The sequence below is a fragment of the Scylla paramamosain genome, chromosome 42 (genome assembly GCF_035594125.1).
Source record: "Scylla paramamosain isolate STU-SP2022 chromosome 42, ASM3559412v1, whole genome shotgun sequence".
Taxonomy (NCBI): Eukaryota; Metazoa; Arthropoda; class Malacostraca; order Decapoda; family Portunidae; genus Scylla; species Scylla paramamosain.
Window position 1 is genome coordinate 7172501 of NC_087192.1, and position 19036 is coordinate 7191536.

Sequence of the window (19036 nt, forward strand, 5' to 3'; positions counted from 1 at the left end):
AGTGCATGCAGCGGTACACACACACACACACACACACACACACACACACACACACACACACACACACACACAGAGAGAGAGAGAGAGAGAGAGAGAGAGAGAGAGAGAGAGAGAGAGAGAGAGAGAGAGAGAGAGAGAGAGAGAGAGAGAACAAAGGAGTAAATATGAGTGAGCAGGAAAATGAGGAAGATAAATCAAGCAAAATTAAATAAATTAATAAATGAATAAGCAAAAAGTGTGTGGGAAAAATGGAACAAAGCAGTATAATATATTCATACGAAATATAAAAAGGAACACTACCGCGTGTTTGAGTGGAACAATTGACAGTCACACTTGATAATCCGCTACATTAAAAAAAATAAAATAAATGAAAATAAATAAATAAATAAATAAATAAATAAATAAGGGGGACGAAAACATGCATTTTTTTTGCGTGCACATATTTTTACACAGAAACACTGCAGAGACTATTGTATATTATTACTTTTTTTATTATATTATCAATTCCCACAGGGGGAGGAGGCGCACGCTGTTAATGAACTTAAATTAAATGTAAAAAAAGAAAAAAAAATCAAATATAGCGTTGGCAAAATAATATGCAATAAAAACAATTATGAACAGCATCGTAAAATTGGCTTGCTGATCCGAGAGAGAGAGAGAGAGAGAGAGAGAGAGAGAGAGAGAGAGAGAGAGAGAGAGAGAGAGAGAGAGAGAGAGAGAGAGAGAGAGAGAGACTGATATTGCTACTTTAAATCTCTGCAATCCGTGATTAATTCCAGCATATCTAAATTCACTGACATATCGCATCGCAAGTACTGTATCAATACCACAAACCATTCTATCAAAGTCTTTCCTGTGTCACCTTTCATTACGGAGACAAAGAGAGCACAGATTCACAGCGTGGCCACCGCCCTACTCCACTGAGCCTCGCATTAAGCAGAATTAATGGATTTCCTTCGTATAAGGCGCACCTGATTGCCGATTTAAAAGCTGCCGGTGTGGTTGTGTTTGATCTCCCCCGTGAGTGAGTGGGAGTGAGTTTTTGAGAGCGAGGGAAGTGTGTTTATTCAGTGTTTTTCTGTGTTTCTATACGAGGAATGGACAAGGGAGTGGATGGTTGGATGTCGCACGGGATTTTTCTTTATATTTCATGCGAGGGATGGTTGAGGAAGTGGGTGGTTAAGTGACTTTTTCTTTTTATGAGAGGATTGGACGAGGAAGTGATGGCTTACTGTTTCTGTGTGATTTCTTTTCTCGTTCTTATGTGGGAAATGGTGAGGACTTGGATGGTTCCGTGGTCGATATGGTATTCTCTTTCTTTTCCTTGATGTGAGGCATGAGCGAAGTAGTGGATGGTTCATTTTTTCTTTTTTTCTTTTTTTTTTTCTCGTTTTTATGCGAAGGATGGGCGAGGAAGTGGATGGGCCGCTGTGCCGTGATGCGCCTACCGTGTAGCTTTTGTGTAATTTATCTCTCAATTAGATCGTGAACATTTCTGTTTTACCCGAGTTTCCCCTTTTACTTTAACTACTTTTTTTTTCTTCTTAACCAAGACTTATGATTTCAAGATAAGTTAAAGAAAAAAAGTTTACTCTAAATGAAGGCTTTTTTTTTTTTTTCAATTTTAATAAGACTTGATTTTCTTTTTCTCTCCTTCTCTATGAAAAGCACCAAAGAACCTGCAGACGCAAACTCCCGCGGTAAAAAAAAAAAAAAAAAAAAAATGCGAAGAAAAAAAAAAAAGAACGGAAAGAAGTGAAAGAAAAATGAAACTCCGGGAAAGTTTTCAGGCATATTTTTCCTTCGTCTCTTTGGTGTCCGAGAGTCACACAATATTTACTCCACTAAAGGCAATAGTGAACCTTCTTTTTTTTTTCTCTCCCTCTTTTTTTTTTTCTGCATATGTGTGTGTGTGTGTGTGTGTGTGTGTGTGTGTGTGTGTGTGTGTGTGTGTGTGTGTGTAGTGATGCTCGTTGAGTCTCGTTGCACGTTTGATTGCGGCCTCTGTATATGTACGTTGTGTGTGTGTGTGTGTGTGTGTGTGTGTGTGTGTGTGTGTGTGTGTGTGTGTGTGTGTGTGTGTGTGAACATGCATGTAGGTTACTGGGGTAATATGGCGGCTAGCTGTGGAGGAAGTGAGGGTATAGATGATTCGGGGGATGATGGATAGTGAGGATTGACGTGGTTGATGGTGAGTGTTGTGGTGGGGATAAACGACTCATTGTGGCTATGGTGACAGTGATGGAACTTACGTAGGCGCCGTTGCTCGTAGTGGTGGTAGTAATAGCATAGCTGGTGGTGGTAGGGAGGTGGTGGAGTGGGGGATGGTGTAGGATAGTGAGGTTCTTAATGCACGATTTCGGTCATGGGTGATAGTGGTTGGGCTGGCTGGGGGGTAGCGAGGGCTTTAGGCTCTCTCAGTTTCCCCTCCGACCCTGAACCCCGCTGGGAGCTTAGCTTAAACACACACTTCCGCGCACCACAAAAGGCCGCCCCTGGGACCCTCTGGTGACGGCGTAAAGGAAGAAATTATGAAGAAAGAGTAGGAGGACGAGAAGGAGGAGGAGGAGGAGGGGAAAGAAGATGAAGAATAAGAGGAGCAGGAGGAGGAGAGCGAAAAGAAGAAAGGAAGGAGGTACAAGAAAATGGAGAATTAGAGAAAAGAGGCCAGGACATGCAAGGTAAAAGGAGAGAGGAACAAAATAGAGGCAGAGGACTAAAGAAGTAAAGAAAAAATGATGAGGGAAATGTGGGGACGCAGTCGAATAAGGGGAGATGAGTGGATGATGAGTAGAGTCGTATAAGGGAAAGGAAAGAGGAAGGGTAGGGTTTCTGTGTGGGAGAGAGGAAAGAAAATGAGGGAAATGGAAGAGGTTATAGAGAGAGAGAGAGAGAGAGAGAGAGAGAGAGAGAGAGAGAGAGAGAGAGAGAGAGAGAGAGAGAGAGGATATCTGTGGACAAGAGGAATGGAAGGACACAGACAGAATGAAATAAGCCATCGACAGATCCCCAGTTTAGCGTCCTGTTGCCTCCCCATAATGCGTTGCCTCAATTAAGTTCAAGTATAATTCAATCGGAACTGCGTACATCCGCTCCTCTGTCGCCCACGGTCACCCATAATGACCCAATCCAACTTGCACATTACTCATTCCTTTATGGGTTTCGAAAGTACGCACGTTTAACTATCATTTCCATCAAATCTTTCCCATTGAAGTAACGCTCAAGGAAATTACAGTCTTGTATATAATTTCCCTGGTTTTAAAAAGATGGATAATGTCAACATTGCACTGAGCTAGTGATTAAAAAATGAAAACAAAAAAAAAAAGCGCACAGGTGAGACCGATTATTGAGTTACAGGTAAGCGATGGCCCTGCAGGATTGGATTAATTGGCAGGTGAAGCAAATTGCCCCCACGCAGGTGAAGGCATTCCATTTGCCCGGGCGAAGGATTAATACGTACCCTTGTCCCTGCGATGCTCTTAATTGGCGTGATAATATTGTTTGTTCGCGTGCTCCTCGATGTTGTTGTTCAAGCGACTTCCTCTCACCGCTGCTTCTCTCTCTCTCTCTCTCTCTCTCTCTCTCTCTCTCTCTCTCTCTCTCTCTCTCTCTCTCTCTCTCTCTCTCTCTCTGCTAGCCTTCCCTAAGTGTTTTGCTCTTAGTACTGTAATTCATTTTGCATTTTATTTTTAAGGGGGCCGGATTTCGTTTAACTGTCTTTCCTTTCTATTCTGTGTGTGTGTGTGTGTGTGTGTGTGTGTGTGTGTGTGTGTGTGTGTGTGTGTCTTCAGTACTGGCAACACGACACTAAGTGGAAAGCGCTCTCTCTCTCTCTCTCTCTCTCTCTCTCTCTCTCTCTCTCTCTCTCTCTGGTGTGTGCGTGCATTGTGTGGACATTGTGTCGGGCATGCGGCGCCTCCTCCCTTGATGGTCTCCAGTCAGATAGTCGCATTTCATCACCGCTGGAGCTGTGCGTAATGCGAGCCTTCGATATTATGATGGTGCGGTTGTGTGATGGTGGTGATGGTGCTTGTGTCTGTATCCTCGGAACCTTGTATTTGCATTGCGCTTCTTTCCTTTTGTTGTTTTTTTGGATTTTTTTTGTATATTTTCTGTGTATTTGTTTTATTTATTTATTTATTTATTTATTTGTTTATTTTATCGTACTCTATTCTCGTATTGCTCTCTGTTCCTTTGTTGTCTTCAGATATTATGTGTTGTTTTGTTTATTTTCATGTATTTATTTATTTTATTTTGTTTATTTATTTATTTATTTATCTATATTTATTTTATTTTATTTTTTTTTACTTTTGTTTTATTACCATTATTTTATTTATTTATTTTATTTTTTTTCCGTCTAGCTCTACTCTCGTGCACCTCACCTCATGCCACGCTGTGTTTTGTCTCTAACAGGTGGGGCGCTACGTCAGGACAACCGGCAGGGTCTACAATATATAGCAATAGCAAAGTGTCATTTTTATTGCTCTTAATATCCTAAAATGTCGTACCAACAGAATATTTGCATAGCCGTTTGTGATCGTTCCGAGTGTACCGTGTGTGTGTGTGTTGCAACTTCCATTTGTGTATGTGATTTTTTTTTTTTTTTTGTGTAAGTGAAAATATGTCAGTTTAATTTCAGAAAAACAAACCAGAAGTTATACTCAAAATAAACTCACGTATTTTCACCGATAGTAACAAACGGGAAGGCTGGATCACTAACAAACAAATAAATTAATCCCGCAGGCTTCACAAAGTGCTTCGAAACTCGTCCAGAACCAGAGGCAATGAACACAGAGACTCGATGAACCCTTGTCGGCCATGCAGGCGACCACTGGGACTGTGCCGCGTGTTTGTTTGCATGTTTGTTGGCCTGCATGATTAATGAGGCATAAAAAAGAGACATTTCTTCGCAAACTGTTGATACTGAGAGAGATACACCAGTTTGCTCTTTCATTGCCTCGTTCTTCCATCTGATGAACGACGGTTTTGTGTTTCAGAGGCAAACGACTGAGCTCATTGTGACCCTCGTGTTTGTGCCTCTCTGTGTGCTGGCCCCGGCATTCTGTGTGGACGTGGCGGTGTTGTCTACACTGATGGTGGTGATGGTGATAGCGATGGTGAATGTGTGGGACTGTGGTGGTGATGATGATGGTATTTGCGGTTGAAGCATTTAGGAATCGTGGTGGTGATGGTGGTTGTTATGGTGGTAAATGATTTTTAGAAAGTTTTGATTGTTATTTTCTCTTTTACGTATACTTTCCCCCGTGGTTGTTATTCAAAGTGAGTGTAAATTTTGAAAATGAGAGGAAGATACATACACACATTGTGAACCAAGGTGAATGCAGCGTTAGGTTGATGATGATGATGATGATGATGAACAATTTCCTTCCCGTTTGGCTTAATTAGCACGTGTCCCTTATTAAATATACCTGTCTCCCCCCCCCTTCTCTCTCTCTCTCTCTCTCTCTCTCTCTCTCTCTCTCTCTCTCTCTCTCTCTCTTTACGCGTGATGAATAAGGATCTTACCGGATTTAATCGAGTTTTAAGTTTCATCTTCACTGCAATATTTCTGGTTAACCTCGTGACCTCCTTTCAACCTGAGATCAGTAACCTTTGTTGGCTGTGGATGAATAGTCGGTCTAATGAAGTGGTGGACGTGAGGCCTCACTTTAAGATCGAACTGACGCCTGGGTGGTTTTTGAATGCTCTAAATTATATACGTTTTTTTTTTTTTTTTGGCTAAATGTTTGAGCTTCCTCGGTTATGTGTTTAAGTCGTAGAATGTAGTGTGTGTGTGTGTGTGTGTGTGTGTGTGTGTCTCGTCTTCGTAAGTTTCCGTCTTCCCTTCGTGGCCATAATGAAACAGATTCCTGGACTTACACTCTTCTTACCTGCAGGCGACACCCTTAGGAAATTACAGTGTACATGTTTTTAGTTAGTTGGTGTATTTTCACAATAAGAGAAATTATATTTTGTACACTTCACTGAAACGTGAAAATGTGCAAGTCTGATCAGTGGGTATATATTCTCAGTTTTGTCTTTATATTGATAGCCGATTTTTTCCCTCACAGAATAGCCTCTCATGTACCGAGGGTTCGTGGCCACACAAAGCCCTCCCCCGCATCCTTATTGTCTCCTTAATGGCGTCTTGCAGCTTTTGTCGGTCGTTGCTCAGGGCTAAAGAATCAATGTACTGCCACAATACGGGCAGGCCGGCCATAATACGCTGTCTAATGGGGTATTTTAAGGAAGCCTACCCTGAAGGAAAAACAATGGTCATGGGAGTGTTTTAATGGAAGACTTTAAATGACTAGCGAAAGGCCACTACTGTGTACTACCAATAGAGATGGTACTTGTTAGCTGGAATCTAATCAGAGTAGTGGTACATGGTCGCGTACAGGGAGAAGTGCATGTACTGCCTTGTTAGTTTTGAACCCTTTGGATTCGTTTGGATCTCAGGAGCCTTCGATCGGTCAGCACTAAACAGGCCCTCGCAGGGATCAAAAGTGACAAGGCTTGTTTGATGTGACTCCTCTCCATCGAAGTAGCAGCCCTCCTCAAGGCAAGGCAGCACGTGTGTGTGTGCGCGTGTGTGTGCCTGGAGGAGGGAGGAGAGGGGAATTCTAGAATAAAGTCTCGGATAGAATGGCGTAATAAAGGAACGCTTTCATCTTCAGCTAGAGATATTTGACCTTTCCTAGCCATGACGTATATTAGTTTTTTTTTTCTCTTTTTTCCAGTTAATTTTCCATGTGTTATATTTGCCGTTAGTATTCCCGGTGTCATTGGGGAATAGTTGCAAAGGCAGGGAATATGTGGAGTCATACTGTCTATTTTTCTTTTTTTAACGCTAGGGATTGCCGGTGTCCTCGCCTTTGTGTGGCTCGTTGGTTGCCTCTCCCAGATCCTATTGGCATTGGTGCACGTGTTGCTAGTGGTACAGCTCCTCTTGAAGGCCCACGCCACCGGACGGCTCTCCTCTTAATCAAAGCCGTAGTGGAAGTAGAGGGGGCAACACATAGGGGTCTACTTTCAAACACTTCGACGTCTTATCCCAGTTACTTTCAACAGGCTCTTGTGGTAAAATTTATTGGGGTTTGCAAAGTTTTTTTTTTTTTTTCCCGCCTTTTTAGTGATAGAGTAACAAGGGTCTTCACTCTTCCATCCCTTTTACTGGCAGACTTTGAAACTCTTCAGGTTTTTGTATTTCTCCCGCCTACAACTTTTACTGTATCAAAAATATCTCAGAAACCAAATTATCTTCTCTTCGTTCTTCTGTCATTTACTTATGTATAGTACGTTTTGAAAACGGTATTTTGAGCGAATTTTGTATATTTATCTTTTTATTTTGCCCTTGACAGTTTTCCGTAATACATTAAAGAATGTATTTAAGGTTAATAGTAGTTTTTAGGGAGGATTCCTTTGTCAGCTCCTTTCATAGCATTCGCAGTTATGAGCCAAGCCTTGTCAGGAGCTGCGACGACTGACAGAAGAGTCGTCCTGCTTTTGGTTTGCTTTCCTTTTCTCAGATTTATGTTTCCCAAACTGTCACTTCAGTAGCGGTATAAATCCTTACAATGTCAGACCGTTGTGTCTGTCTGGAATTATTACAGGCAGGTTGGAAGATTTAAGTGGTCCAGATTAATTTGAGGGCGCCACTCTGACCGCTAATCATAATAGGATGATTAATGTATCTTGCTCCCCTAAATTTATGAGCCATGCGTCATTTTCATTTGGGCTAAAAAGTATGACAGGCGTCTTGGAGGATTACGGTATGTGTGTCGCATGTGCTGGTGGTGTCTTCCTGGAGCCATCCGTATAGATTAGCATTGAAAAAATATTCTTAGCATGGCAAAACACATCCAAAAGCCGAAAGAAAATGACAGTAAAAGATAATTTTATAATGGAAGCAAGATATATAAAGAAATATATAAAGACAATGGTAGACACTTAGTGTCGACGTGTTGTCTCTAGCTGCCTGGGCCGCAGCCAGGGACAGCGCGTCAACAACAACAACAACAATGATAATAATAATAATAATAATAATAATAATAATAATAATAATGTTTCGCATGTTCTACGTGTTAAATAACTAGCGCACTGGGACACGCATGCGCAGAAGGTCAACTCGCAGCTCGAGGATTTGGCGTAACAGCTGCCGCCAAATGTAAACAAGGCACCGTTGGGCCAGGCCAGCCGAGGAACTCCACTTCCCTCCAGGCATGATTGTGGGAAAGTGTCACTCTACAAGCCACACCTGAGCAGTTGATCTTAGAGACAGCGTAAGCAGGTATGAGTAGCGTATTGTGATTTCAGCAGGCACAAAATTGTCTTGGCCAGACAAACACTACGTCACCACAGTCATGGTGTGTGAAGGCGTCACTCTATCTGCCACACCAGACCAGTTGTACAGGATGTAGGTATGAAGAGAGTCTTTTTTTTTTTTCAGTTTGAGTGTTGAGAGCTAAGCAATCATAGCCAGGCAGGTAAAACACTATTTCACGTCAGCCATGGATTGTGTGATGTTATTTCATCTGCTACACCTGAGCAGTTGTGTGAGACGAAGCGAGTAGGTATGAAGAGAGTATTGTGTTTGAAGTCTGTTAAGAAGTAAGCAGGCACAAAGTGGTTATGGCCAGTTATAAACACTGGTTCACCTCAGTCATGGTGTGTGGAGGCAATATTCACCTGAGGAAAAGCCTGTTGATGAGAGAAACTTGCCCTATAAGGAAAATCATTGAATTTTCTTGTAAATCTGTCACTAGATTAACAAACATTTTAGGAAGAAGTGTCATCTGGAAATTAGGTGGATGTAGTTTATTAAGAAGTCAGTGTATTTTTAGCAGAGTGAGTTTTCTAAAAGTTCATTGGTAAATTTATATTTAATATAGAGTCAAGTGAGGTGCATCAGGTCCATTGCTTGTAGGTCAACTCTTTATTCAGATAAATACTGTTCACTTTGATTTCATTTCCTTTATATACTGTGATTATTGTAGCCTCTATCCAACTTTAATATACTCCTTCCTCATTCTAATGAGATTTATTACATTATATGAGAATGATTACATCTTACAGTTGGGGGCATGATTGTTTTTCATCATTTATCCATTCAGAAACTGGTGATGGGAGGCTGGTAACACGATGGACCACACTGAGGTGAAGGCAGCCCTGGCGAGGGTGATGTCACGCATTGCTTGTTTCCCGGCTTTGATACAGGAGGTAAAGATTCTTTGCATAAGAAGTGGAGATTATATATGGTATATCATTTTGAATATTGTCACTCGATGTCATTGAAAAGTGGAAGTCAGTTAGTATGTAATTGGGAAGGAGCATTATCAGAACTGGCTTCCAGTCACATCCACAAACAGCTGTGCGTGCTATTGAAGTTGTGTGATTTTGCTTTCAGATTTCCATTTAAGCCAGATTTTATGCAAACGTCTGGTTTTACATTTGCAAAAGTACTTTACATATACATGAAATTGTCCTCAGAATTTTGTTTTAGAAAGCCTGATATACTATTGCAATCCTAATTGAATAATATCAGTTGGATTACTTACCTAATACAGTCAGGTCGCCACCAAAGCACCATATTCTAATGTGAATCACGTTCTTTAAAACTCGAATGTGAATCGCATCTAACACGAGCCAGTAGTGGAACCAGACACCTGGATTAGCAACAACCCGACTGTATTGCAAAAATTTCTTTACATTTTAATACAAAACCTTTCCTCCACTTTCAGAGTAATGACAAGATCACAAAGGACACTATTGTGGAAAAAATTGAAACTAAAGCTGAATCCCTGGGTGTTTCTCCATCTACAGTAGCCAAGGACTTGCTGCTCAGCCACCTCAGGTCTGTGATGCAGAAGGCTTCAGAAGGACACAACTGCCTCAGGTATATGAAGTGTCTTGGATTATTCATCACTCATACATGATAACATGATAACAATTTTTATAGGTGAAGTACTAATGAGTATTTTTTTCAGTGAACATGAAGAACTTGCTGACATCATGGAGTACCTGGTAGAGAGAAAGATACTGGCAGGGACAGAGCTGGAGGAGCACCTCTTGCATGAGCCTTCCTTCTTCAGTCTTCCCCTGCCAGCCATTTGGAGGATGAGCCATGCCAGGATCATCTCACTGGAACAGGTCATCAAGAGGTAGGCCAGGGCTGTCTGGGTGCTCTCAGTATGACTGAGAATTCTTTGTCCGGATTTAAAATTCCAAAACTTCATAAATTGGAAGTTTTTAATTGTTAGCTAATGTCATTTGTTTGCATCATTATACTAAGACAATACAAAATGTAGTATAGTAATTTGTATTTTTTTTATTAAATGTTATTGTGTAATATCATTCAGTAATTTTTTTGAATGTTTATTCATGCATTTTAGTTTAATTTCTACTTATATTTTTGATTTACAAATTTTTATTTCATCAATTTTTTTTTTTTACATTTTTTTTTTTTTTTATCAAAACAGCACTGTTATTGGTAGAGTTGTGAATGTATTTAAAAATCTGGAACATTTCCAGTCCTGAACATTCTGAGTAAGGGATTCTTATATAATATAGATTTTTTTTGTATATAAAAAAGAGGAAGATGAATGATGTATTACATAACAGATGATTAACTTTGTGATTTTTGAAGCACAGTTGATATACATGTAACTGCCATATACCTGGATCATCCTGACAATTAATTTTGTTGTTGTTCAAAATCATTAAGGTTTTGCAGAATATCATATGCAATGAAGAAAAGATTGCTAAATGGTTCCTGAAACAGTGTCATTATTTCCTTTTTTGCTCATAATTTAAGAATGCTTTGAAGTGTCTCTAATCTAACTTCATGGTTTGCAGGATTTATAAAAAGCATCATGGCAGGAGCTCATTTTTGGTGAATGGGCTGTTAGATCTGTTGCTTCATCCAAGTGGACAGAGCAGCAGTCAGGCAGCAGGTGATGTACTAGCCTTGCTGGTTGGCTTGATGTATAGTGCAAGTGGCAGCAACAGTCAAGAGTGGCAACCACTTGCTAAATTTGCTGGTGAGGTGCTAAAGTCTGTGACAGAAGGCGTGCTGGATGTTGTACTTGACAGTTCAGAACAGAAAGGTAAAGTGTCACTTGAGAAGCAATCAGAGGATCCACATCAAAGGCAGATGACACCAAAGAATGATGAAAAAGACTCTTCAGGTGCCAACAGTACCCAGCCTGCAAAGGACATAAACATGTACCAGCTAGTTGTAGAAAATCCAAAAGTACCCCAAGAAGCTTTAGAAGGATACTTTTCAGCCCAGCTTGCCCAAATATTGACTCACCGGCCTAACATTAAGCTGACTAAGGCACTGAAGACACAAGAGGCATGGTGCTCTGCCAAGGCCAACCCCACTCTTGTTGCCTTTTTACAAAAGGTTAGTGTGTGTGTGTGTGTGTGTGTGTGTGTGTGAGCCTTGTTCAGTAATGCTAGGTATAATATTGATTGCAGTACTTGCCATTTTTAACTACTTTGTACACAACTGTGGCATCACCATGAACACTCAAATTGCTCTCTGAGGAGGCTGTGACACCTATGACTAACAAACTGCATCACTGTTCTAGGGACTGGAGCCTTACTAAACAAGCACAGTGCTCAAAGACGAAGATGAGCATTGTAACGATGCATTGGTAAAAGTAACCTTCTTTGCTCCTCTAACTCCTTCACATCCCAACAGCTGGTGGTGGGACTGGGTCATGAGGAAGCTTTTAACATCTTGGAGTTGGTATTGTCAAATGAGGAAGTTAACTGGGGCTGTGTCCTTACCCTGGTGGCCACTGCTCTCACCTGCCACCGTGCCACTTCCACAAAGCTCAAAGGTTAGTCAGTTTATATTAATGAAACATTCCATCAATATAATCAAATTTTTTTACATCCAGTACCCTTGTCTAAATACATAAGAACATGAGAAGATAATAAATAAGGGAAGCTGCAGGAAGCCACCAGGTCTACACGTGGCATTCCCTGTATGAAATATACTTACCTATTTCCACCTATCATCCCCATCCATAAATCTGTCTGATCTTCTCTTAAAGCTCCCTAATGACTTAGCACTAACAACTAGATTACTGAGTCCGTTCCATTCATACCTCTGCCTCCCATCTCAGAACTGATAGAACGTAACATTCGGCGAGGCTGTGAGGAGCTGGAGAGGGAACCAATGGTGGTGGGGTTCTTGTTTGCACGTCACGCCGGACAGGAAGGGCCGCACGTCTTTCCCTCCTATGCACACTGGTTCTCATCGCTTTTCACCTCCGAGTCTACCAGTCCAACAGCACAGAAGCAAGGATTTATTTTCCTTGTGTGTGTTGCAAACCCCAGGCATTTTACTATTTTATCAGTTGTATACATTTAATTGTGTATAGATTATTTCATTATGGTAATTTGTTCTCTAGAGTATGTCACATTAAGGAAATTCAATTGTTTTGTTCATCATTGCTAAGAATTCATATAGGTTTAGCTCTTGGAAGTTTGTACTCCTACTTTCTGAATAAATATAGCTGTAACTCACAGTTAAATTATAATTATAATACTCTTGTATTCAAATAGCACAGGAAAAGATTATTAACATGGTGTCGATTGTGTCTTAAGTTTCAGTTATTTTTATCATTCATGCCAGCTGTGACTGTTGTCATCTTTTCCTTTTCTTGATCTCATCAGACTAGTTTGCTTTTGTCGTATTGATTCATGTTATGCTTACCATGTTTAACTTGCAGATGAATTCATGGTAATAATTGGCTGGTGTTTTCAGATGAGGTTCTTGACGGACATGGTCCCATACGAGCCAGCACACTGCCTGCGTGCTCATCTCACAACACACATCTTCACTCCCAAGGGCTGCCACGAGGTGAGTTGTTACTTTGCTTACTTCAGTTTAAATTAATGTCTGACAGTGGGTGCAGAAAGGCAAAAGTTAAATGTGAGTGTTGACAGAAAGAAGGATGAGGTTTGAAAAGTGTTAAAGGATAGGACCCAGATTTAAATTCTTGGTAGGGCAGAGAAAATTTATCATGGCTCCTATTATGCTACAAGTTGTGGCGGGGGTGTGATATTTGGCTGATCCTTCATAACTAATGGGAAGGGTTTTGTCCTGTAGTAGACTGGTATAGATTATTAATAATATTGCCACAAACAAAATTTCATTGACTACTAGTGTTAGTATGAAGCTCTCATGGTTCCTATTCGTTAAATATTGCTTGACTGACCAACTTTAGAAATGGATGGATGATAAAATGTTTTATCTCTGTTTAGATCTTTCAGTCATATACCTATTTGGCAAAAGCAAGACTTCAGGAACTGAAAGAAGCATCACTGGACAGTACACAGAGATTCTCTTCCAAGACAAAGGTATGTAGTAATTACTGTTGGTTTTCATTTTTTCTGGTGAGGTGCTAGGGGAAGCTGCAGACAACTGCAGGAAGAGCTGCCAGTTAGAGTAAGGAACACCATGCAGAGGATCAGTGTAAAAAGCATTTTCTAACATCATAAATGGAAGTAAAGTTTGTGCATTTTCAACTTTGAATACGTAACTGAATTTTCATTACAGCGAGAAACCTGCTTAAAAGAGAAGCTGTGCATATCATGAGAAAAATTATTAAAGTGTGAATACTTCTTCCAAAAAATGTGCATCTTGGGTAGGAACGAATGTATTAGCATACATTTTTAGCATAACATTTGAGGCCAAACTAGTGACATTGCTACATATTTTTCTTCCTGCAGGCAGTTGAGGATGTGGAGGCAGCAGCAAAATATTTCTCAGAGACGGGTAAAGTTCCTAGTTTTGTCTTGGAAGCTTCAATATTTCGAGAAACTTACTTCAGGACATCATTCCTCCCCGCCTTACTAGCACCAAGGTAACTTTTTCCTCAATATCTATATATAGGGTTTAAAACTTTCTTGATCCAGAAGCAAAACCAGCCATTGAATTTTGCCTTAACCTTTTTCTAGACACCTGCCAGAGGTTCCGGATGCCCGAGCCAAGCTGATTGAGGTCTTGCATGCCCGAGGGAAAATTACCTCCACGATGCTCAAGAACTACACTGAGGCATGTGAGAAAGAAGCATCAGATCTCCTCCAGGGTGAGAATGCTTGTAGGATGGTAGAAAGAGTCCAGAGTACACATAAACATAGATACACATTTGAATTTATTGCGTTGAGATTATGCTAGTGTTGCAGTTGTTTTGTTGCCTAAGGTATAAGCAGTGTTAGAATGTGTCATATTGTCATATTTTCTTATACATCCTCCTTGATTTGCAGGAGTGTTTATGGATGTGGAAGAAGATATAGTGATAGAAGAACCAATTGTGGAGTTGGCCCAGATTTTGGAAAATCTGGTCATTGCACACTTCAATTGCTGTGCAAGTGACAGCAATGTGGCAATTTCTGAGATTCTGCCATTGCTTTCCAAAGTATCCTGCAAGATAGAGGAGATGATGAAGAGCTCAGATGCCAGGTTTAAGGGTGCCAGCCACATCATTTTGGATACACGGTTGTATGATGAGAAACTCCTTGCCTTTCAGGTATGACAGTATTCTTTGTTGAAGTTAATGAAAGAACATGTCTGGCATGATTTGGATAGGGAGCAGTGGAGGCTCTTCTGCCATGGCCACTGTTTTGGGGGATGCTTCCAGAGGAAGTGAGACATCACATAGCTTGGTAGATAAATAAATTATATATTGAATTGGTAGATAGATAAATTATATACTGCATGGTTTCCTTTGAGGGTAAGTGTTGGTGTACTTACCCAGATTCCTTGTCTTGTCTTAAGTGTTTATTCCAGCCAAGGAAGATACTGAGCTAGAGATCCACTCAGCCTTCTCTGTTTTGCACAGTCCCCAGCTGGTGATCAGTGTGGCCAGACTTCTTAGAGCAGCATAAAGCTGAACACAATTGTGACCTTACCATTTGTGTGGACCATTCAAAGCTGTAATAGGGTAGTCTTGTCTGGAGACTCAGAAATGTTGTGTTATTGTGTCTCCATGATGTTTCCACCTGCCATAAATCAAATAGTTTCCTGTGCACCTTAGGTCTTTTGTAAGTAATTGAGAAATCCTCGGCATCCTGCTCGTGCTGGCATTAATGTTGGCAGCCGAGGTGAGAGACAGAGAATTGTTGGCTTTAGTTCTGGGTACTGAGACGCCTCTATCCATCAAATCATAGAATGCTGGTTGATGTTAAAATAACCATGACGTAGATCTCTTATTCAAACTTCAGTCACAAGTATCCCAATTTTTTTCCCCCAACTGTTCTGTTATGACTCTGTTTGCTATTTCCCTGTAGCAGCCTATCATCTCCACTGTGCTAGGAATATGGTATTCTCTGTTAAGCTTTGACTTGTGAATTATTGTCATTGATTTCTGTATTTGTGGTACATTTCATTACACGTGCTTTTTACAGATTGTGGAGCATATCTTTATTACATTAGAAAGGTTGCTACACCCTCCAGACACAGAGGAAGGTCATAGTAAAAGAGAGTTGAGGCCTGAATGGCTCTCACAACTCCTTTCTCTCCTCTCTTCAAGTGTGACCTTACAGCGTTCCCTCTCTGTCTTGCTTCATCGCCATCTCTCTCTCCTGGATATCACAAAAGAACAGGTTTGTGGAATTTACTGATGAGACAGTTTAGAAATGAGCTATATATTCTTAAGATGCTTCCTTGATGCTTGCTTGACATTGCATTGCAAAATCTTAAAAAACTAATGTTGCCAACTTGGGCAAAAATAACGTGTCTGTGAGATAGTCATTGCTGCTAGTGCCACAAGTTTGGTGGGCTGTTTTTTTCTGTTTATCTATCTAGCTCTCACACATTGCTTCTTCTGGGAGTATGCCTCAGAGGATGGCCTGCAGCTGAAGAGCCTCCACCTCTTCCTATCCAAATGCTTCCTTTCTATTTTTCATGCATTTGGGTCTTCATGAAACATTTCCAAATATTTCTGCTGTTTCTGCAATAATAGAAAATGAAAATTTCAGCTCATGTATTACAGATTACAGATCAGTACATAAATATGAATCAAGAGGCTTACTATGGTCATATATTATCAAAACATTTTGCATTACTTCCCAGTCAATTCTGTTAAGTGTCACTCCAGTCATTAAAGAAAATTTACAGCTGAGGATTGATGGAATTATCCTGTATGAACTGAGCAAGATTGAAGGACTCTTCCTCCCGGTGGTGGAGGCCACCCAGCCCACACAAGACCCATCCCCTCCTACTGGTCACTACCTCAACTGCATCCCTTTAGATATTCCTGAGAATTTACACCATGCTTGCTGGTAAGACCTTGGCTAAGAGACATTCCATGGACAAAGAAATATTGAGATGAGACAAAAATGATTAATTGGAATCATAAGATATTGTAATGAAAGGAAGACCAAATAAAATTGAGCTAAAAGGCATTGATTAGTGGAGGTAAGGTATTCAAGAGATGTCTTTAAGATAAGCAGAACAAAGATCAAATTAAAAAATGTAGGAAAAGTTTTTTATGCATAAGGGAAGAGGCATCAGTAAACCATCCTCTGTGCTTTCTCAAGGTGGATTTAGAAGGGAGTCTATTGGAGAAATGAGATGCAGATATTTTGTGTATGTTGAGTTTGTTGTCATTCATCAAAATATAATTAACAAATCAGCTGAGATGCAAACGATACCAACTAGATTATGAAACATTTAGCTAACATAGAATTTTCAGTCTTGTGATGGGCCTTTTAATCATTGATGGGGAAAAAAGTGTAATCACAAGGCAAACGTCTTTAAAATGGCAATCAGCAGCTCACTTTTCTTCCTCCAGCATCCTGAGCAGCTGGCTGGAATGGCATCTCATGTGTGAAGGTAAAGCAGCCTCCCTCCCAGCCCAGCCCCTCCACCTCTACCTCTGCCTTGCTCCAAGACTCCCTTTATTGCTGAATCACAATGGTACGTTACATAGAGATTAAGATCACAGCATGTGTCCATTTTACCTATTTGTATACCAAGCTGACAAGTGCTTTAAGTGGATAAGCCAAGATGAGGCATGTACATACAGAGAGAGAGAGAGAGAGAGAGAGAGAGAGAGAGAGAGAGAGAGAGAGAATGATCTTCACTGCACAGATTTGCATTTTACTGATGTATGCCACATAGCCTAAATTAGCTTTGTGTTAATAGTTTTAGAAGAATTGCTTGGCTCTTCCAGATTCAGTCATGTTTTCTTAGATTCCTACCTACTTTTACACCACCTTGGTCTCTACAGGGGGCAGAGAAGCAACAGTGGCTGATTTTTACAATTATCTGAGGGGCAGCGGTGTCCCCGAGTGCTCTTCCTTGTGCTTCTCTGATGACCTCAAGGGCCAGGACTGTAAGGTTTGTAGTGTGTTTAATGTTCATATGAATAGTAGGAATTATTCATACTTAGAACTTTGACACAAACAGCATGAATGCTTAAATATTGCAGGACTATCATGTCTCCGCATAGAAATTTTTGTTGCTGCTAATTGGATTCCCCGGATATACAAGAATTTCATGGTGTGGTGCATATCTTGTGGTGCAAATTTGATTAGCATGACTTTGAACAATTCACAAATTCACAATTCAACCTTGTTATCTTCTAAATCCACATGCTTTTCCCCACTTTGCTCTCAGGTCCCCATCAAGTTGTGGGTGCAGTTTGAGCTGAGGGCAGCTTGGGGAAATGTGCCTGTAGAGGTGCGACAGACTTACCTGTACAGCTACCTCATGGAGAACGTATCTCTAGATCAGCAACTTGATAAGCAGTCCTCTGAAAAACCTACCACTTGCCTAATTGTGCCTTTGATCTTCGTTCTGATAGAAAAAGGATTGTTGCAGGTGAGGAAATGCATTTTGCTTTGCATATGGTATACTTTTCCTTTCTTAAAGTATCTGCATCAGTTCATCTTTTGCAATGTAAATCCAGGTCTTTCTCTTGTGTACAAGTTTAGGAAAGTGACAAATTACTCCCACAGGACATACATATGTGCAATCCAGACATGTTGCAAAATCTCATAAGAGTTCCTTGGATCTATAACACAGCCACTGCAGGTTTCTGGTAAAACACAAGTAATACCAAAATTCCTTCAGGGTTCCCTTCTGAGAATTAGGCACAAGAGTTAAAGTAAGCAGTCATGCGTCTTCACCTCATACAATTTTCCTTGTTCCTTTCTGCAGTTTTATTTTTCCATTGCGGGGGTGGGGATCAGTGGAGCTAAGAGGGTGTGAATATGTATGTACAAGTGTGTGGTCCTTTGTCTGGGCCACCTTGTGTGGGATTCAACTTCTTGTTTTACAGATTTATTCATCTCTCAAACATAACTACTTGCCAGGCTAACTTGCATATATATCTAATTTTTTTTATATACATGCACCACAATTTTGAGTATTTAATTAATATTTACTGTATTCTTCAGCGCAATTCAAGTGACTTGTTGATGCTGGTGCAGACAGCTGGGCAACATTCCGGAGGACAGGACGTGTGTCTGTTGGAAGCTTGGCACAAGAGCCTCAAGACAGGATTCATGGACACCAGAAGGACACTTTCTTTTATGAGGTAAGAGAGAGAGAGAGAGAGAGAGAGAGAGAGAGAGAGAGAGAGAGAGAGAGAGAGAGAGAGAGAGAGAGAGAGAGAGAGAGAGAGAGAGAGAGAGAGAGAGAGAGAGAGAGAGAATAATAATTAATTTAATTAATCTAGATACATAAACCTGCAAGAAAAATCTGGAATCCTTTCTCAATTTAGGTGGCTTCTGTTATACTCATTTTTTCTTTAATTTGCCCAAGGATAACATGTAAATCTTCATTTCCAGCATATGCCGTTGTGTGTCTCCATCTCTCTTCTTAAGAGCAGAGAAGCTCCTAGAACTTTCAGAGATCTTACAGATGTATGTAAATACTCTTCAGGTAAGTGGTGGCTGGTGTTGGGAGGCAAATCCAGAACCAGGTTTCCCTTGACTACAGTTACTTTGAGCTTTCCAGGAAAATGCACTGTTTTTTAACTTGTAATGCTCTTCCAGAAAACTCTCTTCTTTC

At 40.5% G+C, this 19036-nt stretch overlaps 1 protein-coding gene across 7 annotated transcripts in view; it reads left to right on the forward strand.

Moving 5' to 3' along the window:
- The window catches only part of LOC135093343 (uncharacterized), a 162007-nt gene that overhangs the window by 140304 nt on the left and 2667 nt on the right, over positions 1 to 19036 (forward strand). The window contains exons 1-20 of one of the 7 annotated variants that reach the window (XM_063992550.1): positions 5013 to 5117; positions 8097 to 8290; positions 9114 to 9219; positions 9741 to 9895; positions 9987 to 10160; positions 10855 to 11404; positions 11705 to 11846; positions 12135 to 12328; positions 12779 to 12874; positions 13279 to 13374; positions 13747 to 13880; positions 13975 to 14105; positions 14284 to 14546; positions 15424 to 15621; positions 16136 to 16299; positions 16812 to 16936; positions 17250 to 17359; positions 17639 to 17842; positions 18421 to 18560; positions 18814 to 18907. In XM_063992550.1, the coding sequence (XP_063848620.1) occupies positions 9142 to 9219; positions 9741 to 9895; positions 9987 to 10160; positions 10855 to 11404; positions 11705 to 11846; positions 12135 to 12328; positions 12779 to 12874; positions 13279 to 13374; positions 13747 to 13880; positions 13975 to 14105; positions 14284 to 14546; positions 15424 to 15621; positions 16136 to 16299; positions 16812 to 16936; positions 17250 to 17359; positions 17639 to 17842; positions 18421 to 18560; positions 18814 to 18907 (3048 nt within the window). In that variant the 5' untranslated portion in view covers positions 5013 to 5117; positions 8097 to 8290; positions 9114 to 9141. Of the gene's footprint in view, positions 1 to 5012; positions 5118 to 8096; positions 8291 to 8392; positions 8421 to 8443; positions 8574 to 9113; positions 9220 to 9740; positions 9896 to 9986; positions 10161 to 10854; positions 11405 to 11704; positions 11847 to 12134; positions 12329 to 12778; positions 12875 to 13278; positions 13375 to 13746; positions 13881 to 13974; positions 14106 to 14283; positions 14547 to 15423; positions 15622 to 16135; positions 16300 to 16811; positions 16937 to 17249; positions 17360 to 17638; positions 17843 to 18420; positions 18561 to 18813; positions 18908 to 19036 lie in introns of those variants that run through there. The other 6 variants (XM_063992549.1, XM_063992551.1, XM_063992555.1 and 3 more) reach the window with 6 other exon arrangements.